Source organism: Solanum dulcamara, chromosome 11 (genome assembly GCF_947179165.1).
Source record: "Solanum dulcamara chromosome 11, daSolDulc1.2, whole genome shotgun sequence".
Classification (NCBI taxonomy): Eukaryota; Viridiplantae; Streptophyta; class Magnoliopsida; order Solanales; family Solanaceae; genus Solanum; species Solanum dulcamara.
Window position 1 is genome coordinate 38,737,742 of NC_077247.1, and position 27,780 is coordinate 38,765,521.

Consider the following 27,780-nt stretch of genomic DNA (forward strand, 5'->3'; position numbering starts at 1 on the left):
TTGATCAGTTTAGTGGTCTGGAAACAGGACTGGATAGATTGCAGTGGTTGGGAAACAGTAAAGGGATGTTTAAAGTAGGTGCAGCATACAGAAAGCTGAACCATCAAAATTTGCAGTTACTTAAATGGCCTTAGAGACATATATGGAAAGCCAAAGGTGGCTTGCTTTGTGTGGTTACTGGGTAAAGATGCAGTGTTGACACAGGAGAATTTAATGAAGAGGGGAATTACACTTTGCTCTAGATGTTTTTTCTGTGGGAAAACTGCAAAAACAGTCAATCATTTGTTCATCCAATGCAAAGTCACTGGCCAGTTGTGGAATCTGTTCCTGAGACTTGAAACATCTCCTGGTCCATGCCTAGGAGAATTTCAGAGGCTCTATATAGCTGGGAAGAAGCAGGGTCACAAGCAAAAAACATAAGTAATTGCAGAATTGTTCCTGTCACTATATGGTGGACAATATGGAAAGAGAGGAACCTTAGAGTTTTTGAGAATAGAGAGAGTAGTATGCAACAAGTCAAACTGAATTGCATTTTGAATCTGTGTTTTTGGTTTAATCAAATTTACTCTAATGATACTGTCTCTATCATTGATGTCTTAGACTCATTATAGGGATAGGTCAGTTGTATTAGAGTTTCCTTATGTAAATATGGTTTTCAGTACAACCTATGTACTGTTTTACAGAAATAGAAACAATTACCATTGTCAATTTTTTTTTAGAAATGTTTTCTTTTTAGGACTGACTAAAAAGGAAAGTAAGTCGTATAAATTGGGACAAAGGGAGTAATATCCTACTTGGTAAAGGATTGTATTGTAGTGTCTATAAGTAGGGTCTAAGTAATAATGTAGAAACACAATTCAATAATATTTTTCTCACATGGTATCAGTGAAATTTTGAGCCACCAATTCTCAAATTTGAAATAGGACTTGACTTGCTCCCAGCCACCACATTTTAATATAAGTAACTCTGTGGAGAGTTAACTGTTTAATGTTCCTGACACACTCATTTCAGTCCATAGAGGCGAGAAACCTATCGAGTCTAGCTGCACTTTCCCATCTGTCACCCTGTCTCCGAGTATATTTGTCCTCTGATAGTTGTCAATCTACCAATTCTCTGTCTTCAACAAACTCTAAAAAATCCTTCATTGCTCTGGTAATTCCTTTACAGTTCTTTTCTAAAGGGAATCTTAACTTATTTAACGCCCCATGGACCAGAGAAAAGGCCTCTAACACTAGCACGTTCCCACCATACGTCTTCCCTCTCTCTTCTATCATTCGGGGCATTAACACGGGAAAGATGCCAAGCAAATTTTTGAGTCTTTCCAGTGAACTTACAGGTGATAGAATAAGCCGCCAAACTGCTAACTTCTCCATCCCAAATCCTACTGTCCCATAAGATTAGGATTCCCACTCTTGTTCTACTGGCCAATAGTTCCAAGTTTTTAACTCATCTGTTATCCCACCTCTCTTACAATGCCAGTGATTTCCCCTTCAATTTTAGATTCTTGAAAGCACAACACATCATCCTTCCATTTGTATACCATATTCCTGATCAGCAGCCTTTTCTCGCGACAATTCAATCCTAACATTCCAAGTTACAATGTTCACGGTCATTGGATATTTGTGATGCTAAATCTCCCTTGCTTCTATTACCATTGCTCTTAAAGTCACTTCCATTCTCCAATCTCTTCATTCTTAAGACCCTCTGTCTTTGGAGTTTTCACTGCTTGTATCACTGAGGGACCCACATTGCTATGACGTTTACCATCAATATTCATGTAGAATTCAAAACCTTCTCGTTCACACCCTTGAAACATCACCCCAAAATTCTCTACCAAGCCTGAAAATATTCTGGTATACCTATATAGATATTTCAAATTCAAATATCCTTTTCATCCTCTAGAATTGAGGAATTTAAAGGAGTGGGATCTTCAATTGGCCAACCTACTGCTTTGTCCATGTCCTGTGCATGCATGTCTATTTTTCTGCCCCCGAGTATCGCTTGTCTGTTCATCATTATTATTGATCATATGCAGTGAAGATTCATTCTCTCTTGATTGTTGATAATTGATATCTGCTTCTTTATTCTTTCCTCGACAATTTTCATTGTTGAACCAGTTACATGTGTTTCCTCTTTTCTCGAGCATATGCTGGCTTTAATTCCTCTGTAAATGGGTCAGTTCTGATTTCCAAGTAGCTGGGATTTAATTCACTTGAATCAATATACATTGGGCCAATAGGTATGGGCTCAATATTGTAAAAGAGAGATTCCTTTTTACAGGGTTATTTAGGTAAAATCACTACCACGTGCAATCTTATGTGACAGTAACAGCCTAGGAAACTGTCTTGTTTGAATAGGGATGGCAATGGGCAGGGCAGGTAAAGTGTTCTCCTGCCCTGCTCTGTTTAAGTCACCGCCCTATTTAGCTCTAGTCCTGCCCTGCCCCGTTTAACCTCCCATTTACATGTTCTATATTTTTGTTTCAAAATAAATACTTCTTTCAATTTATTTTTTTAATGTCTTTGACAATCACACTTTAATCTGTCTTTAAGAATTCCAGCTTTGTAGTCTTCTCTGTTCTCTCTGATTTGATACCTGATGTTAATGCTTTTGCTTGGGCTCCTGAATTATTATTTCTCAACCAAATCTTTCAACATTAATAAATTCTTTATTTATTTATTTATTCATAAATGTAAATGGTGAAAAAAATAAACAAAAAAAAGAACCCATGATTATTTATTGTGTGTATATCTAATACATGAAGAATTTCAACATCTTTTGAATTTCATAATTTTAATTTTATAGTTTACATAGAGTAGTGAATTTCTTAGTAAAGTGAATATTGATTTGAAGTGAAGTCTCAGACATACCCATAATAATGGGAAAGATGCTAATGATTGTACAGTTAATTGCACATTTTAAACTGACATATATATAAATACACAATCATGATAATCATTGTTTTCCAGTTATTTGTGTATTACTTAATTTCTAATTTTCTCTTGGTGAGGAGTTATAATATTATTACGACATGTAATTATTTTCTAAAATATGTTACTGTATTATTTTAGAAGAAACACAGAGAATAAAGAATCAAATGTAGAGGAATTGGTGCAAAAATAGCTAACTTTTGGGGCATGGGCCATTTTTCTATAAAACACATCACTTGCCCCATTTAAACATCTAGCAAATTTAATATTGCCCTGCCCCACCCTGCCATGCCCCATTTAACTCTTGCCTTACCTTGCCCCATTAAGAGCTTTGCCTGCCCCAATTGCCATCACTACGTTGGAACAACCCACATGCTCTCGCCTGTTTATATCACCTTGAGCCCACCTCCTTGTACCTTCGGCACCCTCTAATTACTAGAGGTCCTTCATCTTTTCCCTAGCAATAACTCCGGTGGAAGTTCTCACTGGCCTTCACACCACACAAGGACCTCCGAGATGATTCCGTCACACTCCACTTGACCCCTCCTCCTCCCCCCCCCAACCCCCCCCCCCCCCCCACACAAAAAAAAATTCCTCTTAACTCACGCCTATTTTAGGTGATTCTTCAGTTCCTCTTGTTTCGTCTGTATCCACTCACCTCAATAATCTCCATTTCCCTTGAAGATTTACTGGGACCATAGATGAGGAAGGCCAACCAGTCTAATCCAGATCTGGTCCACCCTTGAGTGCCTTGGAATTGAACCCACAGTCGGAGACCACACTTGAAGGATCAACTTGTGTCTTTTCCAGCTCCACCATCCTTTCATAACTTGTTCAGCAGTCAGCTTCAATGGGAATTCAAAGAGTAATCGGTTGTGCCCCATTTCATAAATATTGATTCTGTGAGTCTGCTCCCTAGGGGGTGGGCATTAACACCAAAACCCGGACCGAACTGAATTAATTTGGTTCTTCGGTTTCAGTTTCGGTTTAATTTTTCTAAAAATTCGGTGTTCGGTTTGGTTTTCGGTTATAGGGTCCCAGTTCTCTGGTTTAACCGAAGAACTGAATTATATGCTCCTAACCCCTGAATTGACAAAGCCAAGCAGGACAAGATGTTTTGTTTTTACTTTTTAGGCTTGGTCAGTTATACACTATTCTTCTACAACTACTCGATAAAGAAAATTAACGCAATGCAGTTTTAATGTTCTCTTTTACTTTCTCATTATTTAGTGGCATAAACAATAATGTTGCTTTGCTGCTTTAGTGCTTCTGCGTTCTGCCTTTCATATAACTGCATTTCCAATTTTCCATAACTATCAGAACTGACCCTACAAGCTAAAACCCTGACAAAAATACACATTAATTCTAATAATGAGAGGTCATCAGGTCAATGTTGGAGATTAATATAATATTATTTACTATTGATTTTCTCTTGAAGCAAAGCCCAGCTGAGAATAGTCCATTTTAAATTTAAAAGTAGCCCATTTTACAAGCTGAAAAATAGCCCATTAATCAGGCCCATACCCAAAAAAACCAACCGAACTTGAAAAACCCGAACTGAGCCAAAATAATTCAGTTTGGTGTTCGGTACACCCTTTGCCATAACCACAAACTAAAGAATCAAACCAAAAATCGAACACCCACCCCTACTGCTTTCAACTATTGCTTGGTGTTCGGTACACTGCCATAATCGAAAACCCAAGAACCGAACCGAACCGAAAAATCCAACGCCCACCCTTACTGCTTCCAACTATTGCTCATCCAACCATGATGAATCTCAGACAGAGCGGGACTGTCTGAAATTTCTTCTGGTAGACTGCCCACCAAACTCTTGCTTAGTGAGTCATTATGTGTTGAGATTATGCTTTCCTTTGACACGTATCATTCCCCTTTCTTCAAGAACCATTGTTGCATTCATTTTCTTGGGACAGCCCTTCGATATTTTGACTGTATCTGAGTACAGTTGTCCTCCCCCATATTGTCTATTTTTTTGTAATAGGGATGTTGTGACTGTGATTAATGAACCTTCCTATCTTTAATGCAATGTCCAACCACCCTGTATTAAATTCAGGGATGATAATAACTGATCTCTTCCTTCCTTGTGTACTGATAATTGTTATATAACTGTCTTATTTGTTGTAATTTCTTGTGCAAAAGTACTCAGCCAAACGATCCTGGAACTTCCATCTTTTCACATAGTTACCTTTGACCTTCGAGGCCTCCTTCATCGACTCACAAAGCCATCTCATCATACTCTATCTTCTTGCTGAAGGATGTTCCATCTCATCATATTCTATCTTCTTGCTGACGGGTGTTCTCCTGATAAAAAATTGCTCTCTTTCCGTCCATACGAATCACTCAGCTCTTCCGGCCCTTCTGGAGATATCATATGATTTGAAACTTACTGTGAAATATATGATGTCGTCTTCCATCTAAATTAAAAGTTGTTAACAATTATCACAAAAACCAAATTAAGTCCCAGCCATGTTGCTGGCTAGCATTCCTGGAAAAGATGGTACTTGGTAAGAATAACCTAGGAAAAGTTATTCTTTGAAAACGTGCCTCTGAGCATTTTTAAGGACCTAAGGCTTAAGCTTTTGCATGTTATTGTTTTCATTAGTACTTCTCTTTGTTAAGGCATAGGCCTTAGAGCCCCAACCAGCTTTTTCTTTGGTTTTTGCTTTAGACTACTTTGACTGTGGACGTAAAACTATTTTATCGTGCTTGAATGGTTGCTGGGTGGGTTTTAATTGATTAATAAGGTAATTGAAGGGGGATGCAAGTATCAATTGGAATAATCGAGGTGCGTGCAAGTTGGCCTAGACACCATTATTATCCCGGGGAAAAAAGCAATTGAAGTTAGTGCCCTTGTGGTAGTGCAATCTCTATTATATGATGACTGCAGTAGATATGTTCTCCCATGGTCTTAAAGATGAGATTGATGTAATTCGGGGAACCTTATATTTAGGTTTTAAAATTTTTGTTTTAGTTGAGGTAAATGCCATATGAATCTCTGGTGAAAAGAAGTTGAGGTAAATGCCATATGATTCTCTGGTTAAGAGAAAACGGAACATATTTTCCACGTTAAATATAGGCGTCAGAAGTTAATCAATTGATATCTGGGAGGGCTTATGGATACCTTTTGTTGGTTGTGGCCTTCTAGAGCGGATAAAAGGAGTTCAAATTTTAAAGCAGCATCTTGTAGGCTGCTGGTACTTTTTTCATGACATAGTAGTAGCTTTGTGCTTCCCCAGACCCCACCTGTGGATTTCACTCGGTTTGTTGTTGTAGTGGTAGTAGCTTTATGCTTATCTAATGGAAAACACAGCAGGATTAGGTAATGACTGTGGGTACCATTTTGCTGGAAATGCCAACTTCCGGATACTCCTGTAAATTGTTCTAGTTGATATGGTATCAAGTGGAAAAGATGCAGAGTTTGAGTTCGTGTATATGCCACCTCTCTCTCTCTCTCTCTCTCTCTCAGGCTTTTCATGTGCTAACTGGCAGTCTCTCAGATGTAGAGCATTTGAACTCAAGTTGGAGAATTAAGTGTGCAAACATAATTGATTGCAAAATTTGAAGGGATGAATTGTTGATGTTTGGTTTAAATCTTTCAACATGTACAATTATCGTGACAGTTAGTGGATGTGATTTTAGTACTTCCGGTTGATGCCTTGATATTGGTTTTCATGTACACAAGTTACACTAAAGTATTGCTTGCAAATAAGCTAATGATATTGGTTTCATGAATTCCTTATTTCAGGTTGAAGTGACTGATGCAGCTCTTCTCGCTTTAATAGAAAATTATTGCAGAGAAGCTGGTGTTCGCAATCTGCAGAAGCAAATTGAAAAAATTTATCGCAAGGTTCTGTGATCTGTCCTCTTTTGTTTAAAACATCTTAGTTGCATTGTCTGAATTTGATGCCTAGTGAACTTTTGAAGAAAAGTGATGATTATTTAATGTAGGGTAAAAGGGTCTGATATACCAATCAACATTGTCATTTAAGCTGATATACCTCTCGTTACAAAAGTGGCTCATATATATTCTTACCATTACAAAAGTGGCTCACACATACCCTTACTGATACAAAAGTGGCTCACATATACCCTTCATTTACTGGAAGTGGAAAAATTAGTTCAAGTTTTTTTTTAAAATTTTTAAAAAATCCATGTAGGCGTATATATGATCCTTCTAGAAAAAATTCAGGGTATATTTTAATCTTTTTCACACATAAATTGTTTTTTGACTTATTTGACTATCATTATTTGAGTTTCTTATTCTTATTTCATTTTTTTCTTTCATTTTCTACTGTAAAAATAAGAATAATAAAAATAAAGAAGTGTGAATGATTAAGAGAAAAAAGTAAGAAAAAACTTTAAAACTAATTTTTTTGCGGCTATATTGTAATTAAAAACTTTTTAGCGCTATATTGTATTTTCGTTTTTGTATCTGCAAAAACATTGCGGCATCTACAATAAATTTTACAAGAAAATTAGTGAAACATAAATAAATTTGCCCATCAAAATAATAAATTCAAATTAGTCGTTGTAACAAAAAAGTTAAAAATGTGAGAAGGATCAAATATACCCCCATATATAATTATTATTTTAAAAAAAATTGATTCAAAATAAAAAATTTCACTTCCATTAGAGAAAAAGGGTATATATATGTGAGCCATTGGTATAACTATAGGGTGTATATGGGCAACTTTCATAACGAGGGGCATATCAACTCTAAATAGCAAAGTTGAGGGGTATATCATGCCCTTTTCCCTTTAATGTAATGCAACACAAACACTTGGAAATCATTTTCATGCTCTGATACTTCTCAGTCCTCACATTCTATTCTTGTTTTCCAGATAGCTCTAAAGCTTGTTAGGAAAGATGGCAAGATTGAGCCCCAGAATGCCGGGGTAAATGAGGTAAAAGCAGAATCTGTCCATATATCAGATGAAATCAAGTCTAAGGAAGAAACTCAGGCTGGAGCTAAGTCTGTAGAGGGTAGCAATGATGACAAGCCCTCTGAAAATGATGCTGAAGCTCTGGAAGCCCCAGTAAACCAAATGCAGATGTCTACTGATGAAGATACTCATTTACAGGTAAATGGAAAAAATTAAAAGGCATTATATAAGGCTAATTGTTGTACTTCAGGTGATTCTTGCCAGTTGCAATTATGCATGCTACAATGTATTTGAGTGCTTTCATCTATGCTTTAGATATAAATATGTTAGTTTTGTATGCACAGAAGATGTGTCTTTTATACCTTGTCTTATTATGTCATGTTGATTAAATGTTGGTTAATAGATGCAATGTAAGAAGTTACTTATCTGACAATTATATAACACCAAACCAGCAAGGAAAGCATTTGGTGTTCATTTGTACGACTACTTCTGACTTGTATCTTAAGAAGGTATCTATGCGATTTGCATTATCATACACTCTAATCAGATTAATGATTTAAAAGCCAAATTCTTTGGGGATGGAGAGGTTTCTTCAGTCTGACTAATTATACTTGATAGTCTAATTCATTTTAGTAAGTCAGGCCAAAAAGTTTGGATGTCTTGCTTAAACTCGCCTGTTTCAACATAAAACAGGTCGCGCACACACATACTTTGATATGTTTGATGTTATATTTCCCCTCATATTTGTCTGTACTGAGAGAAAAAATTAGAATTCTGCAAATTAAGCTGCTAGTGAATAACATCCTTCATTTTTTCTTATGTTGCATGATTTATACTTGGGTTTACATAATCTATGTTTATTTAATGATCATTGTATTTGTCCAACTGAATTTTGGTTATGGTGGTTGTGATCTTAACTGGATACTCAGGAAGTTAATGAAGCTACAGAAAGTGAAGCAAGTAAAACAATAGAAAAAGTGGTCGTGGACTCACCAAACCTAGCTGATTATGTTGGTAAACCTATTTTCCATGCTGAGCGCATATATGATCAGACCCCAGTTGGAGTTGTGATGGGTCTTGCTTGGACTTCAATGGGTGGCTCAACACTCTATGTAGAAACGTCTCTGGTGGAGCAAGGAGAAGGAAAAGGGGCTCTCAATGTAACAGGACAGCTAGGCGACATTATGAAAGAAAGTGCCCAAATTGCCCATACGGTTGCCAGGATCATTTTGCAGGAGAAGGAGCCTGATAACCACTTCTTTGCGAATAGTAAGCTTCATCTTCATGTTCCTGCGGGTGCTACCCCTAAGGATGGCCCTAGTGCTGGTTGTACTATGATAACATCCTTGTTGTCTCTTGCCATGAAAAAGCCTATTAAACCTTACCTGGCAATGACCGGGGAAGTCACGCTAACTGGAAAAATTCTTCCTATTGGGGGGGTATGTTTACAAATCTTATTCTTTCTATTATTCGTTGATTTTTGTCTTTTATGGTCTTTATGCTTTGATTATTTTCCCGTTTCCCTATGTGTTTACATGCATGTGTGTAAGCACAATAAGAGTGGTCTTTTCATTTTGGCCATCATTAAAAGGATAATGAAAGTTTCAAAACTGTAGTAGTGTGTAGCAGCATTTGGAAAATGATTGTGACCCTGCCTTGTTGGGTTCATCTTATGAAGTGCGTTGAATTTACAAATTCTTTACCCTTTTGGTTCAATACTAGGTCAAGGAGAAAGCCATAGCAGCACGACGAAGTGATGTGAAAACTATAATATTCCCTTCAGCTAATCGAAGAGATTTTGACGAGCTGGCTCCTAATGTCAAGGAAGGCCTTGATGTACACTTTGTGGATGACTACAAACAAATATATGATTTGGCATTTTGACAGCTAGAGTATAGAATATTAAGTTGCTTTTTGGTGACAAATTGTCCAGTTGTAGGTCGAGTTCGCCATCTCATTCATTCCAGTCCTTATGCCCCCGAGATGTTTTGTTTTGCCCCCTTGTCACAACAAGCAACTTTGATTATTTTATTTCACACCATTGTATCACATAATTCATAAATCTCAAGGAGATGGATTATACCTTTTGCCAAGAATGAAGATAAGATTTGACGGAAGTCTCTGATTTACTAGACTCCACCTACTGTTAAAGTTTCTTGAATAGGGATTTATTTTTCTTGGATCTTACAGGCCAATATACAAAAGAAGGGAAGAACCAGAGAACACAAAAGAAACCTTATTTCAGATTTTGTTGACGTACGCAGTTCTATTTTTGTTAGCTGTCTAATCAGCGACCAGTGTGCAAGCATTGCTAGTATTGATGTGTGTAGTCTTTTTTGGACACTGCAATTTGTCTTGCTCTCTTTCCTTTTCTATTTTAATTGTAACTTGCATAGTACAGTATCGACGATTAAATTCTGCTACAAATGAAAAGTATTGACACTGATGATTTCATCGATTAATTTGTTAAATTGGCATTGATAGAACAGTTGAGAGTAGCCAAACCCCAAAAAATAATTCACATTCTACTTCCCAAGGTCTCACTTCTTGTTTGAAAATTAGTACAAACTTTTTACCTGTCTTCCCTTTCAACATAGGTGATGTTCTACCATCAGTTGATTAGGACAAAGTTGGGAGGGATATTGCCGTGTCTCGTCTTGTCAATTTTGTAACCCTTGAGGAGTGAGGTCTCTTTCCTTAAAGAAGTAAATGAGTTTTATCTTCCACCTACTTTTTTTTAATCAAAGTTCCATCTTTGCGATGGAGGAGTTAGGCATGACTCCAACCTGCTCATTCCAAAAATAGTAATTACACGGAGGAGGATATAGACCTTAGCCTCCGATACATAGTGTAGATTGATTGAAACCAATCTAGGGGCAACATGATTGATATAACCAGGCCAGGGAACATAAATCACATCTTTGGCTGTAGCAATGTTAACAGTGTGGTTAGGAACTATTACATACAAATATGTCGCAATGGAATAATAGAAAATGTTCTCAGGTACCACCATGAACAACGAAGGATTTCTTCTTTGGTCTAAATCTGAAATTTTCCACCCTATCTTGATCCAACTTCAAAGAAGTTTTAACTTGTCTTGGTAAGGAAACAACTTCGTTGAAGATATTGCATTTCATAGTAGTTACTCCGTGGTTAGCGAGGTAATCAGCGACAGCATTGCCTTCTCTATAAATATGCATAAAATGAAAGGTTACTCTTAGCAGTCTCCCAAATTTGCTCTATTATACTTTTTATTTGCCAGTGCGCCTTCATTCTCATGTTGATCATATTTACAATCAATAGTGAATCAGATTCCACCACGATATTAGTCAGAGACATCGATAAGCAAAAAGATGCTCATTTGTTTCCTCCTTGTAAGTTGAGCAGCAAGAACACATGGAAGCAATCACAATGCCAGGTTATTTAAGGACCACATCAGTAGTTATCTTATTCCTAATAGGTATGTACATAAAGAAAGAGATTTTAAAGGGGATGCTCTTATGCCAAATCTTCTCACTGGTGAGGCTGCCTCCTTTCTTCTTCCTCACTATGTGCCAAGCCGATATGCATGTGAACATTCCAGTTTTATCTGGCTCCCAAACTGGGTAGTCTTCCGTTGTTGTATTGACTGCAATCTGTTCAATGGTGTTGACTGTCGCGCCCCATGTTTCTCAAAACGGATTTGCAACGATGTGACAACTCCTTTTAGGATTTAAAAAGCGAAGAGTCGCCACCTAACAAATTAAAGGCGTGTTAGGGCACCATTCTATTCTATATTAATCTTAAAGGGTTAATTGCAACCAGAGTTCGGGTAAGGGTTCGAATCATCTCAAAAGGAATGTGTTAGGCACATTTCGAGGTCCACAAATGTGGGTCTTGGCCGAATCTTATAAATTATGTGGGGGTTAAAAAATATCAAATAAGGTCTCTTATTTATTAACTAATGAAAGAAATATCAAATAAAGGTCTCTTATTTATTAACTAATGAAAGCTAAGGTGATAAAGAAAATATAAAGAAAACAAATAACATTAATTATTAATAAAATAGAATAGACAAGCGAGAAGATAGAAATTTGCACAATTAGATATAGAAGGAAAATAATCATTTTTTATTATTTAAACTACCCCAAATAAATACAAACAAAAATATTAAATATTAAAAAAAATAATTAAAAGATTAGCAAACTAAAGTAAATTAATCCTACTCGGATCAGCGTAAGACAAAATACATAAAGTATCCCCGAATCACCTTTCATCATTTATGAGGGGTCTACTTACCCCTACTCCTCCTAGGTTCATTTATATTTATAATTCTAAAGCAATATAAAAGAAATAATAAAACTAACGTCCTAAAAGATGTCTAGCGTCCCAACATAATGTTCAAGAGGCATTGGACATACTATTAGGATAGGTTTTAGACTAAAAGAAAATATAGGCTCCTAATTAGACACATTGTCAAACAAAACAAATAGGACGACATTTAACACATAAATGTCTCAAATATGCCTTTAAATTAATTATTAGCATGCTTGAAAACAGAAACAAATCGTAGAGGTCATAATAGGTTGTGTGTGACAATCAAACACACAAAGCATAACACGAACCTTAAGGGATGTGGGAGCTTAATTCTATTATTAGACATGCAAAGGTAATTTCACTTACTAGTTTAATTATGATAAAAGAAACACATTCTTGACAACTTTAATTATTAACTAAAGACTTTAATAAAATCCTATGAATATGGTTTCTAATTAGTAACAAGCTGAAATTGTGGCGAGTAATATAGGCATGATCCATAAATAATTAATTTACTAAAGTTCTATAGGTATGATAAAAATAACAGAATGAAAACTTATTTACATTTTGTATGCATGGTTTCTATATTTATTAAGATGTTAAAATATTAAATCATATATACATGATTTCTATGACATAATATGCTCAAAATATTTCTATAGGCATGATCTCTATATAAATTATCATGATAAACATTTAATAATCCTCTCAACTGAATGGACTTCAAGTAGATTTGCAAAGGAAACTTTGGGGAAACAAGTTGCCAACCTTCTTTGAAATTCTTTGAAAACAAAATGTTGTTCTTTGAAAACAAAATGTTGAAGACCTTCATAACATGATATGAGGACAATTCAAGGTAGGGAAGGCCCTTTACTAAAGAATAATGAGTATACGAATAAACTAGAAAATATGATCTTTGTGATCCACCTTTTTTTATTTTAAAAGCTAAGTTAACTTATTAACCAACCATCCCTTTCTATTTCCCTAATCTTGACGTAGTGTTGTAACCAAAGTAAATTATTTTAATATGAATTTAATTCCAATTCTTGGTTAATGCCAACCACAAAGAATTGAAATTTCATCATATGTGGTCATGCTTGCATTTATATGTACAAATTTGAATAACAATGTTTAAAATATGCCACAACTATCCAATGCAAACATAACACTAACACTCATTTTACATCTTTTTTGGTGCACAAGCTCACATGATGACAGAGTAAAATGAGTGTTAGTGTTATGTTTGCATTGGGTAGTTGTGACATAATGGAAGGTAGAAGGTTTCATTCCGGGGCCATATGTCCACTTTCCTCACTTCCTTTTTAGGTGAGTAACTCTAACTTAATGGAAGGTAGAAGGTTTCATTCCGGGGCCATGTTGTCCTATTGCCTCAATGAGTTTGTCAAATGATTTGTAATTAACACAATTAAAAGGGAGCCCGTGTCATAGATCCATTATGCAAAAGCACTTACCGCACGCTCCCTTAGAATTTTCTTGGGTTCATCAAATCCTACTCCCTTTTCAAAGCCCCCTTTTGTTGTGATTTTTGTGAAAAATAGAAATTGAGAGCACCTTTCGTCACGTTCCGCCCCGATGCACTTCCACTAGAAGACATCTTTTGAGTTTTTGAGGGAGTAATCATTTCACCATATTCATCCATCATCATCATTAATATTAACCACAGGTTCTTCTTGCTGCCTCATCTGAAATCTTGGATTACTAGCGATTTTATTTTTCCACATTAGTCCTTATTTTTCCACATTAGTCTCTAACTCCCATCGGAATTTTAAACTGGTAAAGTTGCTGCCATGTGACCAGGAGGTCACGGGTTCAAGCCTTGGAAACAGCCTCTAGCAGAAATGCAAGGTAAGGCTGCGTACAACAGACCCTTGTGGTCGGGCCCTTCCCCGGACCCTGCGCATAGCGGGAGCTTAAGTGCAACGGGCTGCCCTTTTTTACCAGAAAGAGGAAAGAGCAGGGTGAGAGAACACTTTTGAAAAAGAGAAGGTGTTATCTACCATCCAGTCTTTTGGTTCATTTCTGTATTCCAAATTTTGCTAGTTGAGATAATGCAAGATTCATGTATAAGTGGTACTTAACAATCTTCCCTAGAAAAAGAAAAATACTAATGCAATGAAAATACCGTTTCTTGTAGGCTTCTTATTCTCTCATCATTCTATCTGTTTGAAGATTTAAAGGTGCTTACCCATTTCTTGCCTTCTTGTTTGGTTACCTTTGGATAAGATATATCAGTGAGACTGCAATTAAGGGCTTTGTGATTTATCATGCTAAAAATACATGAAGTGCGCGCCTGTATTTTTTAATTCTTTTTAATGATGTGTTTTCTTGGTGCAGGTTCTAGCTCTGCCACTTCCTCACAGACCATTATTTCCAGGGGTTTATATGCCTATTTATGTAAAGGTATGGTACCTTGTCTAGAACGGGTTAAACTATGTCTTACTTTGTCTTCCAGATGTTCATATAAAAAACGTCAAGCATTCAGAGAATAATTTAATTGCTGATTGTAGCAAGTGTGTTACTCTATTACATCTTATCATGTCATATTGCCTTTGTATTGTGGTTAATTAACGATTGATTCGCCTGACGAGTTGGGTTAGGTGTCATCATGGCTTAGTGGGATTTTTAATTGAAGGATCTTAATAATTTCATCAACGAAGTTTCATCACTGTCATCTGATTATTATTTTTGAATAAATTGGTTTCTTATCCAGAAAAAAATGCTTATATTAAATTATAGAGGTGATACAGGAAGGATCATTGTGATGTATCATCCTTTGGTCCATATTTTTGATAGTGGTACTGTTTCAACTAGTGTTTTGGAGCCTATCTTTTTCCTCTGAAGTCTGTAAAACCAGCATTCAACTTTATGAATGCCACTTCGTCGATGAAAAATTCCTGTCTCAAGTTGTAAGATTGAAAAGCTAAAAACCTTCAGATTGGAGCACTGAGCATCTTTTGCTCAGTTGTAATATTCTTTTGCATTTGTTAGTTTCCAGAAAAAGATAAAAGGTACTGTAATGACAAGCAACAAATTGATCTGAGACTCAATATAATGCGTAAATTTAACTGCAGGATCCTAAGGTATTAGCAGCCTTCAGTGGCGGAACCAGGATTTTCATCGAGGGGGTTCAAAAAAATAAGTAAACACGCTAATAGTATCCACAAATAAGCAGATCGGATCGGGTCATATATGAACGGGTCGGATCAAATATAAGCAACTAGATAAAATTCAACTTTAGCTCAACACTAACAATAAAATAGAGAAAGTACGCGTTTGACATAATATTAAAATCAATATGAGAAAATGTATTTTTAAAATTTTAATTATGGGTTCTGTCGCCGTCATTGTTGTATAAATACATTATTCAATTTTTGAAACTAAATAAGGAACACAAAAGATTATACTATCCAAAAAAAATATATTAAAATAAGAGAAATAATTAAATGAAAGTTTAATAATGAGGATTTTCTTAATTCTTGATTTGTACGTTAAAGGCATATTTTTTCTTAAGTTGTGGTCACTAATCTATAGTAGAAGGATAAGAGAATACTTCCAAAATCCAATCATATTTATTTAATCTTACTTATAATCATATTATTCCTTAATCAAATAAAAATTAAATGTTTGACTTAAAATGAGTATGAGAGAATTTTTTTTAAAATTTTAAATATGAAAACTCAAAAAAAAGTTATAACTTTTACTTAATTTTATAAAAATAGAAAATTTTTTATTGTAAAGTGTAATTCATTTTATGTTGTGCTCTAAAATATTAATGTAAAATAATTAAACACATATAATATAGTTTAATATTACAATATTAGGGTTGGACGTTTCATTTATTAAGCAAATAAAAAATAAAATTGGCTGAAACTAAAATATGAAAAAACAAATGTTGCTACCCGGGCTCGAACCCGCAGACTTAGCTCCAGAATTTACAATTTCGTGAACCCCTTTACCACTGGACCAAGTCTTTGGCTTGTGTTCAGAGGGTTCATTATTAAATATATACTCATACATCAACAAATTGATTCTATACATACGATGTAATTTTTTGACGAAGTGGGTTCGGATGATCACTATGAGTCAGACTCAATAGAATTTGATCAATCCTATCGTTGGCCTCTATGGTAGAATCAGTCGGGGGACCTGAGAGGCGGTGGTTTACCCTGCGGCGGATGTCAGCGGTTCGAGTCCGCTTATCCAGTAGCGGTCCTTATATATCGTATTAACAATCGAAATATGGTCGAAAGAAAAAATCTCTATTTGATAGGGCTTCTTCCTATACCTAAAAATGGGCGGACAAATTGGACCGAACCCTTTGTCAGGCTATGGTTCCCTCAAAGTTATGGAGTAAGACATCGATTTCTCAACAAGATCAATTTTTCGATCTCTCCAACGCATAAATGGTTGTGAGTTCACGTTCTCATCATCTTTGGTAAAATCAAGTCCACCGCGAAGACGTATAGACCCAATGTCACATTCAGTAAAGATGAATTTATTCGAGATGTGAGTAAAACTCAAATTGGAGAAGAATATGGACCCTGGGTTCCTTTTATTGGCACTATGTTTTTATTTATTTTTGTTTCTAATTGGTCAGGAGCTCTTTTACCTTGGAAAATCATACAATTACCTCATGGGGAGTTAGCCGCACCCACGAATGATATAAATACTGTTAAAACTTTCCAAGGTCCGCCTCATGGTATCCAAGTTGAAAGAGATAAATTGAACTCGGCCTTCCAGTCAAAAAACAACGTCGATGAAGGCGTGTACCATTTGTCCTTATTTCAACAAAAGAAGATTTTCACCTCATACGGCTCCTCCCTTATGTGCATAATGAGAATAATACATAGAATCAAAAAAGATTCAACGATGAAAATATTCTAATTATGAACTCAGCAGGGCTAGTGTTTTTACAAGAAATCTCTAGCCAACCTTCCTGCAAGACCATTTCTTCTGACTCTTTTTCAAATTCGATAAATATTGGTTGATCGAAAAATCCTTTTTATATACATTCGAACCACCGTTGGGCATATTGCTCTTTATTGAGAAATTGAAGAAGCTATACAGGGGTTTTCTCGGGCCTATTCATATGGTACCTAATTCTATGATACCGTGGGACTTCGGGGCTCTCCGGTTCAGCTAGGTCCATAGTTCCCCGCCTGTTCAAGGCACCTTTGTATGAAACTTCTGCGTTGCTATTGGCCCGTCCCTTTTCAATCCATGATAACTATCACGAAATATTGAATCCTCATTCTACGTACCGGAACTGATAACATTCGAGATTATGCAGGATTATACACAAAAGATCAATCGCGGAGCCACCCATTAATAGTAATAGAACTCTGCGCAAAGTTTCCTCCCGTGATATGAGTTACTACCCCTTGATCACTTACACTGCCCCAAACATCTGACTGCATTTTCCAACTGAAATGGACCCCCTAGGCTGCATGTAGGTCCGCCCCTGGCAGCCTTGGTGGAAAGTCGCGCTCAAAACTACGACTCCAAAATACGGTTTTCAATCTTTATTTCGTAAAATCTTAACCACACGAAATGGGGTGTCATGTGGCTGCAACCAGAAGAACTTATACCTATATTTAGACTTGTTTACAGCCCTGCAACACCACAAAATTACTCCCAATACAACACCACAATAACAACGACACTAGCCAAACTTTAACCCGTTAGAATATCATCGAAACAGCCCCTATACGGCCTGCCACATCTTTCAGCCGTAACGTACATATTTTCACATCTCCAACTCATATTTACACATCTATAACCATACCATAAACTCCAAATTGAAAGAAAACCCTTACCTTACCCGTAATTGGCCAAAGCTTGCCAAAACTTGCCTTGGAAGTTCTTCTAGCGCGGCTGAAACATCGTGGCTGTTTGTTGTCTGCTTGGTGCTGGTCCAAACCTTAAATTTACATTATTAAAACCCTAATAATATGTCAAAACCTTACCAAAACGTGGGAGAAGATAACCAAGCCATACCTTGCTAAAACTTGTCTCGGAAGTTCTCTTAACATGCTTAAAATTAGCGGACTGTTTGTATCTCTTCCTTGCTGCCCCAAAATGAGATTTTTCGTTATTAAACACCCTTATATAATCGAGGGATACCTTAAATAATTAATTCACGGAGCAAAAGTCGGAGCCTTACCTTCCTTGGACCAAATCCGTAGCGCTCTCTCTCTAGTCTCTCACATTTTTTTCTCTCCATTTTTGGCTAAGTTTAAGTGCTAAAAATGACTCCTTAGTCATAGTTAGACATTTATATATCACCTTTTAAGAATGACACGTGGCAGCCCCTAGGGGTGACATGTGGTATCCCCCCTAGGGTGCCACCTCACCCATGCGTTCACTCATATGCTACCACGTGGCAGTGTGGGGGCCACCTAAAGTAGGTGAGTCACCTACTTAGCCCAAGTAGGTGTGTCACCTACTTAGCCCAAGTAGGTGTGTCACCTACTTGTCACCTGCTTGCTTCATTTCCGTGGGTTCGTAATCTCTTCTTACTTTAAAAGCCTATATATTCCTTGCTACTTAAGCTCGACGTGTACTCAAGTAGCTTAATTACGTAGGACATCCAAGTTGGTAACTTACGCAAGTAGATCGGGTCCTACGACTCATTACTTTGGCCTCCAACTCCTTCCGGATTCTTATAACCCTATTTCCAATCTTCCTTATTATGGTGTATCTCATTCTCATTTCTTTAGAGTTATTTGATAGTGTGGTAGATAGAGGTCACGTGGCAACTTTTAAGAAGCTTAAGAAAGTGTTCTGATGTACAAAAGAACGGGGCATAACAGTACTAAGCATGTAGGCAAGCAATTCAATGAAAATGGTAAAACATCATATGACAAAGTACATAAGTACCTGCATGCATAAGCAATTGATATGAATAATACTTGAAACGTTCATTTTTTGGGAAGATGACTACAACTGACATTTAAGACAATTGCGAGCTATTATATGGAATCTAACATAACCTCATACAGGGAGTCTACTTGTCGTGTAAAGCTCCGTCAAACTTCATTCATTTCTTTAACATTTTGAGCTATTTGTGGATCCACTAGCCTAAGCTTACAAGGGTTCTAATGTTGGCACATAGTTAATGAGACAAGGGGTTGCTACTAGGATCCCCTTACCGAATCCCACCTCAATGCCCCTTTCGGTGCTAATTCAATCCCACGGAATAGTTTAATATAACATAAGACCAAAATCATTTACATAGCTTTAAATCATCAAAGCATCATTAGATATAATAGCTCATTAGAACTCTTCTTTGATTCACCAGTGAGAATTGGCCTTTCACAAGTGGAATACATCATTTCATAATCATTTCATCATTCTTTTATTTCATAAGACTCCTTTTGATCATAGACATTTGCTTTCATAAACATTCATTTTGGAGTCAAAACTTTCATTCAAACTTCATTGAAACATAGTGAAACTAGGTGGGTTCTATTCAATCAACTTTCAAATCATTTAAATCAATTCTAGCATGCACATGGGTAGTGTAATGCATCAATTAAAACAAGCTTGAGACAACCCACCAATTCACTTTAAAACCCTTTTCATGCTTTACCAATTCACTTTAAAACCCTTTTCATGCTTTCATATAAGTACATTTGATAAATCAACCATTTCATGAATTTAGAGTCAATATAAGCTAAGATAGATAAATAAACTTCAAATATTCAAGAATCTATACATTTGAAATCATAAAGTGAAAACCCATAAAATTCACCATTCAAAATTTAAGTTGCTAGGTTAGAAAAATACTTGGGCTCCATGGGTGGAAGAACTCATGAATGTGTAACATCCCTCAAAATGCTCACAAGTGCCTTAAGAATGCCTTGGGAATAGGCCTCTCATGTAATGTAATATCATTAATCTTTTTGGCAAATTCGAGTTTGGAATATCGATTAGGGGGTCAAAACCTGCGGGAAAATAGTCTCGGTGGATTTTTAGGACCCGTATATCGAAAGATAGATTTTCAAGGAAATTGCGCAAAACAGTAAGGTGTGCGGCAAGTCCGCTTCGCGCACTGGATCGCCTCCGCGTGGCGGACCTGGCAATGTGTTTTTGGCCGAATTTAGTTTTTAGTAAGGGCACTTTAAACTTTTTCCCAAATTTTTAGTTAATGAACCTAGACATTTTTAGCAACTAGTTCAGCTCTATAAATTAACCTAAACCTCTACTTCTATTCATTCTTCTACAATTCACCTACTCAAATATTTCTCTCTTTACAAAAGACTCTCAAGTGCTCTATTGAAGACTTCAAGTAAATTCAGTCAAGCTCTCCAGCAAAACTCTCAAGTTCTTCCAAATTATTTGATGTTCTCACTTAAGGTATGTGGGTATTGATTCATGGATCCTTTCATCCATGAAGCTCAATCAATTTCTCGAGGTTTTCTATCAAATTAAAGTATGGTATTTTATGGATTTTATGATCTTTATTCCTATTGCATGAGTGAGTCTATTTTGATATAAATTGATGGTTATTGCATTGAATTGAAAAGTTTTTCATGAATTCTCCTATTTTGATTTCTAGGGTTCATGATGTAAAATATAAGTATTTTCAAATATACTTCCTAATGGTATTATTTATATGAATTATGTATGAGCTGATATAAAGTATATGATCATGCATGTTTTCAAGTCAATTTCATGATTTTCAAGTCAATTGATCATGCATTCATGTCTTACCCTAATTTCAAGTATAAGCTAGGATCATGAATTTCCAAGTATGAATTATGTCTATGTATGTATGATTTGTAATGTGGAAAGACAATGCCCGCATTGCACTTATGTTATGAAAATGAGCTACTCTATGATTTCAAACCTATGATATATGTAATTATGATTTCTATGCTATGTATGTATTCCGTGAGATTTGACTTAGCACCGAGTGGACTTGAGGTGGGGACTCTACCAAAAGTCCTAGTAGCAACCTCGTGTCTCTTAAACTATGTGCCACCGTAGATTTCCTTCTGGGCAGGATAGACCCTACGGATGGTCCTTACGACTCGTAGGACTTTCTACGAGTCGTATATAGGACTAGTCCTGCAAGGTCTGAGAAAGACCCTGAGGAATGACCCTCAGAAGTTTCTCTACGAATTATTTCTTTGAGTCATAGTCTTGACAACGAGTCTTAGACTCGATTCATCCTACAGAGTTTGGACGACCTACAAATCCATGCCTTTATGGTTTCTTGACGAGTCATTTCTGCGACTCGTCTAAACTTCTACGAGTCGTAACATGGACCCATAACCCACTCCTTCCCTTAGACAAATTGACAACCTCAACCTCAGTCATACAAGCCACTCCTACGACTCATAGATCGAGTCATAGAACCCAATTCCAGTCCACTTTCCAGAATTTTGCTTCGTTTTGACTTTTCAAATTATGGGGTCTTACAATATCTCCCCTTGGGAACATTTGTTCTTGAATGAGATTCAACTAGCATAGAAAGGACATGGAATGAGGACTAGCAACCCAACATGAATACAATGACATTTTGAAATGCATAGAACATGAGATCTTTAAACTTAGCATAAAAATGACTTTAAAATCAACTTTATGAACATGCATGCGCATGAAGACTTAGGAAAAACTGAAACGTAGGAGTCTTTAACAATTTGAGCGTAAATAGTTTAGTACCTTAGGCTTGAGTAGAATGAAAGAGATGAGGGTATTGCTTCATCTTATCTGCTTCCGCTTCCCATGTAGCACTTTCAACTTGTTTATTCCTCCAAAGGACTTTGACGGATGCAACTTCCTTGTTCCTCAATCTCTTAACTTTCCGGTTCAAAATTTCAATCGGGACATCTTCATAGGTCAAGTTTTCATCGACATTCACTACTTCCAAAGGCACAATGGAACTCGGATCACCCACGCATTTCCTCAACATAGACACATGGAACACCGGATGAATAGTGGTCATTTCCAAAGGCAACTCCAACTCATAAGCAACCTTGCCAATACGTCTCAAGATTTTATAAGGCCCTACATACATGGGGCTCAATTTCATCTTCTTACCAAACCGAACTACACCCTTCATGGGTGAAATCTTCACTACAAGAAAAATAACTTTTAGCAAAGGGAAATTTGGTCGCTAAAAGTCTTGATCCAGTCGTTATTCGTCAATAACAACAAAAAATAATCCGGTCGCCGCCGGTCGTTAAAAGCTCCATCGTTAAAAGTTTATGACCGGATTTCAATTCTGGTCGTTAAAACTCTTTAGTGACGACAAAAAATCCGATCGTGATACCTTCTTTTAACGACCAAATTTCCCTACGTTGATTGTTATTTCCGTCGTTAAAAACCTTTAGTTACGACTATAAATCTGGTTGTTATAATTATCTATAACAAAATTTTACCTGGTTCATTGTCTGTTAACTTACAACAACTACAAAAAATGTTTATAAAAATTAAATATTAATCAAAACATACTTTTAGCTCTTGACCTATTAAAAGAAAATGAGGAACGCTCAAGTTTCTGACAAACATATACATGCACATCATACATCACAAGGCCAGTGTAAAACATTGGTAAACAAAAAAGTGCATCAGAAACATCATATTCTACAACTTATGGGGTAAATAGAATGCAACAGTTTGAGGAATACAATGATCATATATAATTGAAGGAGCAACATGGTATGGATCAGTTGCGCTGCACACATACTTTTATACTCCTCCTTCCTTCGAGAAAGATAGTAGGGTTCTTCTCAAAAAATACTAAGATGTTCAGTATCTCAAAAAAGTACATCAAACTGATGGAAGAAATCAAAATCAGAAATAGTACACGGCTGAGGGTACTCAAACTGGTAAAGATGACAACCAAGGTTATTTGTTTCAATTTCTGGGTAGCCTTCCAATGTAACTGGCCTCCTAACTTCCATGTCTGCTGCTTCATCCACAACTGCATTAATAGAAACAATATCCCTCGTTTGTTTTTCTTCCCATGTAACAATAGTCATGTTACTCTTCTCTGATGAATTACAAACATCAGGCGATGGTTTGTCAGCATCAATATTATTTTTCATCTCATTTTCTTTGGCTTTCTTCACAAATATCCTTTTTCTCCTCTTCATCAAGGCATCAGTTTTCACTCCCAAATGCTTCTTTAAGTGAGTGTGGAACAAATTTTTTATTTGGTTATCTGTTCTTGCAGATAATCTTCCTGCAATAGCTGACCATCTGTACATAATATATACATAAAGTGTAGATAATCTCTTTTCAAATCATTCCAAAAAAGATTTAAAACATAATTAAAAGCTAGAAATTTATTTGTCACACCTATTCCCAAGTTCCTGATAAATTTTGATGACAATTTTGACTTCTTCTATGGTAAAGGGTCCTCTCTTAACACAGGGCAAAGATAGTTCATCCATCGAAGTCTACAAATTTTCCTCTTTCTTGAAAGTCCTGCAAGATAATAGTTATTATCTTAGAAGTTCACTTTCTTTAATTTGTTCAAGAAAATTGGGATTAAGAAAAAATTAAAGGTAACTTTATGAGATATAACTATTAGTTGAGTGATCATCTGATAAATCGATTCTAATATTACATGTGTATAATATCAGTAGATCGAACATATTTGAAATGAAAACAAACCAGCAAATTTAGGCATATGGCTCCAGTTCCAAATGCCAAATCTCATAATATATAAGATTTCAATTTTTGGTCTTCCTCTGCTGACTATGCCCCCTTATTCCTCTCCTCCAACAATAGATAACCAACCCAAAAAGAACATCCAATGTACCTAGTAAACTTAATCCAAAACATCAATCTAATATATTAGTATCCAATATTGATAGCATAATAGGTCAATTCTCTAGACAGCTTCACCATTTTTCAGGTCAAGTCAAATATAGAAAAGATTAGTACATTTACTATAACTATGCCTAAATTCCAAACAAGTTAGGATGGAATATTTACATTAATTAAGGAAAAAAGTCTTAAGTTTGACAGACCTCAAACCATTTTCTAAAACTGCATACCATATAAGTAGAGCTCATCCACAGATCCTAACATAATATACATTACTCCAGTCTTTACTCTTTCCATGCTCTCTTCTTATCTCACTGACTGTTTTTTTGTGGAAAATCTTGGCCTGGAGGAGCTTGATTTCTTTTATGTGTCCGCTTCATATGACAAGGGTTGCAAGCCTTGTAAATCATGCTCAGAAGTATATCCAATTTTTTTTAATATTCAACCATTCTTCTAAAAATGTGATGGAAATCCTATGTGAGATAATGATTAACAAGATGTTAGCGTAATACACATTGGAGCAGAAGATTTAACTATGACTAGAGAGATCTGAACAATCAGTGTGTACCCTTAGTAGGTACAACTGGCACATAGTGTTTAGCTACATCAGCTACATTTCATTCAAGACAAGTACGAATGTGAGAGTAACGTAATGTCATTAATGATCAATCTTCCTATTTTCACAAGTTATGATAAGAAGAAGACGCTTACTGGCTCCACTGGTAACGATATTAAAATTGCACCAACAAATTCACCAGGACCCACTATTTTCAAGTTGGATTCGAACACAATGTTGCACTCGCTAAGGAATGAAACAGTACAAAACGGGCACACAAAATCATGATTGTTAATATGTGGTGGTATGCAATCGCCCTCTTCATAAATGTTGATAATACATTTGTCTGGAACACAAGTCGAAGGCATCACATGCCACCTTACAAGCCATCTAATCATGACCTTCAAAAGATCAGGCAATGGATCAACAATTCCACTTTTGAGGATCCCTGGGGATTGCCACTCTTATCCTGGCATAAAGAAATTCAGTCATCAGGCCACCTGTGATTAACCCATATGCCACATCCCAATCATAGAAGAAGGTTGTCAACTCAGCTGGGGGGGGGGGGGGGTCTTTTGTTACAGATTATTGTTCACCTAATAACACATAATATAAATTTTAAGGCACTCAGTTATGTGTGGAGAAAGAGGGATGAAAGATAAGATTGTAAAATGCTTATTGGTGCATAGTTGTAACAACAGCAAAGTTGGATTGTCACACGCCCTTTGCCCCTCATCCACTTTGTTAGTGCCGTATAAGTCCTCTCTAGACAATCACCATAGACAGGTAAGAGCCATGAGATAACTAAAAATGACAGAAATAACTTTACAAACAAATTTAAAGAGAAAGCTCAAAGAGAAGAAATTCTCGTCATAACAAGTATAAAGGAAAAATAATACTAAGATCGAACTAATTAATGGAGTGAGTCACAAGGAAGACAAATTGACACAATATATTATGGTAAAATTACTGAATTAGAATAGAATATTTTTAAAGGAAGGTGCCCATGTCATTCTTATAGAAAATGACAAATTAGCCAAACAGAGAAAATGTGCACCTTGTAAAACTACTTGCACATATTTTCAGATGAAAACTCATAGTTATGCCTCAACCTTTATTTTTCCAACTTCTTCTTTCATATACCATACTCAACAAAATTCTACGATATCTTTGTCAATGTTTTCAACCAGGGAACAGTTTCTAAGTTGAATCAAAAAAAGATGGTGCTAAATCTAGTTATATTTGTTATTTACCATTAAAGAAATGGACCTTAAGTCTAACTCAACCTCAAAAGCTAGATCAAGAATTATGGATTACCCAAGACCATATAAAAGATCAAATAACCCTTGAACCATCGATGTAGGACTCAATACACCCCACACGCCCAAGACTGGACATCTAGAATGTGGACAATATAAGACGGGGGACCCAACATTGGAAACAATGAATTGTGATAAGCCTGACTTTTATACCATGTTAGAGAAATGGACCTTGAGCGTAATTCAACCTCAAAAGCTAAGCTCAAGATGTGAGGATTGCCCAAGATCATATAAAGAGACCCAGTAAACTTTGACCCAACAATGTGGGACTCCAACAGTTACCATGGTTGAAATGGACTCTTTTCTTTTAATTTAGACACATTAAATAAGGTAAGTTTCCATATTATTGGATTGCCATGCAATTAATCTAGGTATGCGCAATAAATCTAGACATCTGACATTAACGCTAGGCAATTTTTAAAAGTTTCTTCAATTAGGAAAAAAAAAGAAGAGATTTTTCATGCCTCATATTACCACACCTTCTATAGATATCAACATCAACAAAGTAATTGATAGTTGATCTGATACATAGAACTATTAACCAATTCTCTATTTCTCAGTCCCTTTCCATTTTCTTTTTTTTCCATCTTTTTAATGTCTGGTAGTTAACGTACAAGAGTGTGCTATCACTAAGAAAAAATTAAAATAGAATTAACATTACTATGACAAGATTCCCCATTTCAATACATTGAAGTCTAGGATCCCCCTTTAACATACAATGATGAAATATTTCAAGTACTGTAGCTCTCAATGACAGACAAAAAAAGGAAATAAGGCATCTTGATAGATGCAGATGGCTAATGTTGAATCTGAATGAATCCGATATCCTCTCAAAATAAGGAGTAATAGGTTATTTTTTCTGCATAGAATTCTTATTGTAAAAGATACTGGTAGGTAGAAAAGAAGTGAGCCAATGCAATAGATTGATCCTCTCTCAAGCAAACCCAAAACTATTTTTCTTACTTTTCCTATAGTTAAGCTAACACGCTAACTACATGTCAATTGCCCCACTTTTGAATGGGAACCAAAGCTCACCTGAACAGCCATAAATGATCAATCTTGACATCCCGCAGACATTTCCAAGAAATTTGTGACTTCTGCTCGAGGCTCGTCTATTTGAGACTGAATTTGAATAACCCTAGTCACCAAAAAAAATAATCCTATTTTGACTAACAACCAACAAAAATAAACCGAAACTAAAAGATTTTTGATAGATGAAGAAGTTTAATAGCAAGTTTGCAACTTAGCAAAGTGAGAAGTAGAGAAGTAGCAAGAGTACCCACTGGTGGAAAAAATTGGGCAAGCTAAAACATCTGATAATTACCATCTACTTCTCCTTGAGCATGGTCTCCACCGATTCAATCATGTCCATGGAGGCAAGGAAGTAAATTGTCTCGATCTTCACTGTCTTGATGGGCGATTCATCACGAAAAAGTTGATGCAGTAAAAAGAGGTAGAGAAAATAAATTTAGTTTTATTCCCTCACATAGATAGATAGATAGAGAGAGATGGGTGTGTTGTCTAAGTTTGGATTTGATGCTCATCGCAAGGTCTTTTGGGGAAGGAGAACTGTTTTGGGGTGAAATGCTCTTGTATTATGTTTTCTTGGGTTAATATGTAACGAAGGGATATTGCATCTTTTATTGATGCAATATAATTACTCTGCTATTGTTCATATAAAATTGCGATCGGAAAATTATTGGTCGTTATATGTAACTTATAATGACGGAATTCATTTCCCTTCGTCAAAAAATGGTCGCTAAAAGTCCAATTTGTTGTAGTGCTTCAAGTATACCCAATCATCCACATTATACTCAAGATCCCTTCTCCTAGTACCGGAATACGAGTTTTGGCAACTTTGAGCCATTTTCAAACTTTCTCTAATGACTTTCACCTTCTCCAAAGCATCAAGCACCAAATCGGGATCCAACAAGGTCATCTCACCCACTTCAAACCAACCAAAAGGAGACCTA

General features: G+C 36.1%; 2 protein-coding genes and 1 long non-coding RNA gene across 16 annotated transcripts in view; 2 read left to right on the forward strand and 1 right to left on the reverse strand.

Moving 5' to 3' along the window:
- The window catches only part of LOC129872837 (lon protease homolog, mitochondrial-like), a 36,886-nt gene extending 26,938 nt beyond the window's left edge, over window positions 1–9,948 (forward strand). For both annotated transcript variants that reach the window (XM_055947752.1, XM_055947753.1), the window contains 4 exons: window positions 6,694–6,795; window positions 7,790–8,029; window positions 8,761–9,270; window positions 9,554–9,948. In XM_055947752.1, coding sequence (XP_055803727.1) covers window positions 6,694–6,795; window positions 7,790–8,029; window positions 8,761–9,270; window positions 9,554–9,715 — 1,014 coding nt within the window. In that variant the 3' untranslated portion in view covers window positions 9,716–9,948. The remainder of the gene's footprint in view (window positions 1–6,693; window positions 6,796–7,789; window positions 8,030–8,760; window positions 9,271–9,553) is intronic.
- A 4,204-nt stretch (window positions 9,949–14,152) lies between these two features.
- LOC129873142 (uncharacterized) overlaps window positions 14,153–27,780 on the forward strand; it is a 40,162-nt gene continuing 26,534 nt past the window's right edge. Inside the window, exons 1-3 of one of the 2 annotated variants that reach the window (XR_008762664.1) lie at window positions 14,153–14,325; window positions 14,483–14,548; window positions 15,220–15,242. This is a non-coding gene — a long non-coding RNA (uncharacterized LOC129873142). Of the gene's footprint in view, window positions 14,326–14,482; window positions 14,549–15,219; window positions 15,243–27,780 lie in introns of those variants that run through there. The other variant, XR_008762665.1, reaches the window with a different exon arrangement.
- On the reverse strand, window positions 22,774–27,495 carry LOC129873140 (transcription factor MYB15-like). Of its 12 annotated transcripts, none has more exons than XR_008762662.1 (7): window positions 27,091–27,494; window positions 26,843–26,945; window positions 24,644–24,957; window positions 24,163–24,405; window positions 23,777–23,932; window positions 23,459–23,587; window positions 22,774–23,342 (listed from the first exon to the last, which is right to left on the reverse strand). XR_008762662.1 is itself a non-coding variant. In XM_055948170.1 (5 exons), the coding sequence occupies exons 4-5, from the start codon at window positions 23,551–23,553 to the stop codon at window positions 22,915–22,917; spliced, it is 540 nt and encodes a 179-aa protein (XP_055804145.1). In that variant the 5' UTR covers window positions 23,554–23,587; window positions 24,644–24,957; window positions 26,843–26,945; window positions 27,091–27,482; the 3' UTR covers window positions 22,774–22,914. The 12 variants fall into 12 exon arrangements, 4 of the variants coding, with proteins under 4 accessions (XP_055804145.1, XP_055804147.1, XP_055804146.1 ...); XR_008762660.1 differs by having other exon boundaries at window positions 22,774–23,359; window positions 27,132–27,493; XR_008762659.1 differs by having other exon boundaries at window positions 22,774–23,359; window positions 24,136–24,405; window positions 27,091–27,493.

Coding starts and splice junctions, on each gene's coding strand:
- LOC129873140 (XM_055948172.1), bottom strand. CDS start 23,553: ATGGATGAACTATCTTTGCCCTGTGTTAAGAGAGGACCCTTTACCATA. Junction 23,360..23,458: donor TATCAGGAACTTGGGAATAG/GTGTGACAAATA, acceptor TATTATGTACAG/ATGGTCAGCTATTGCAGGAA.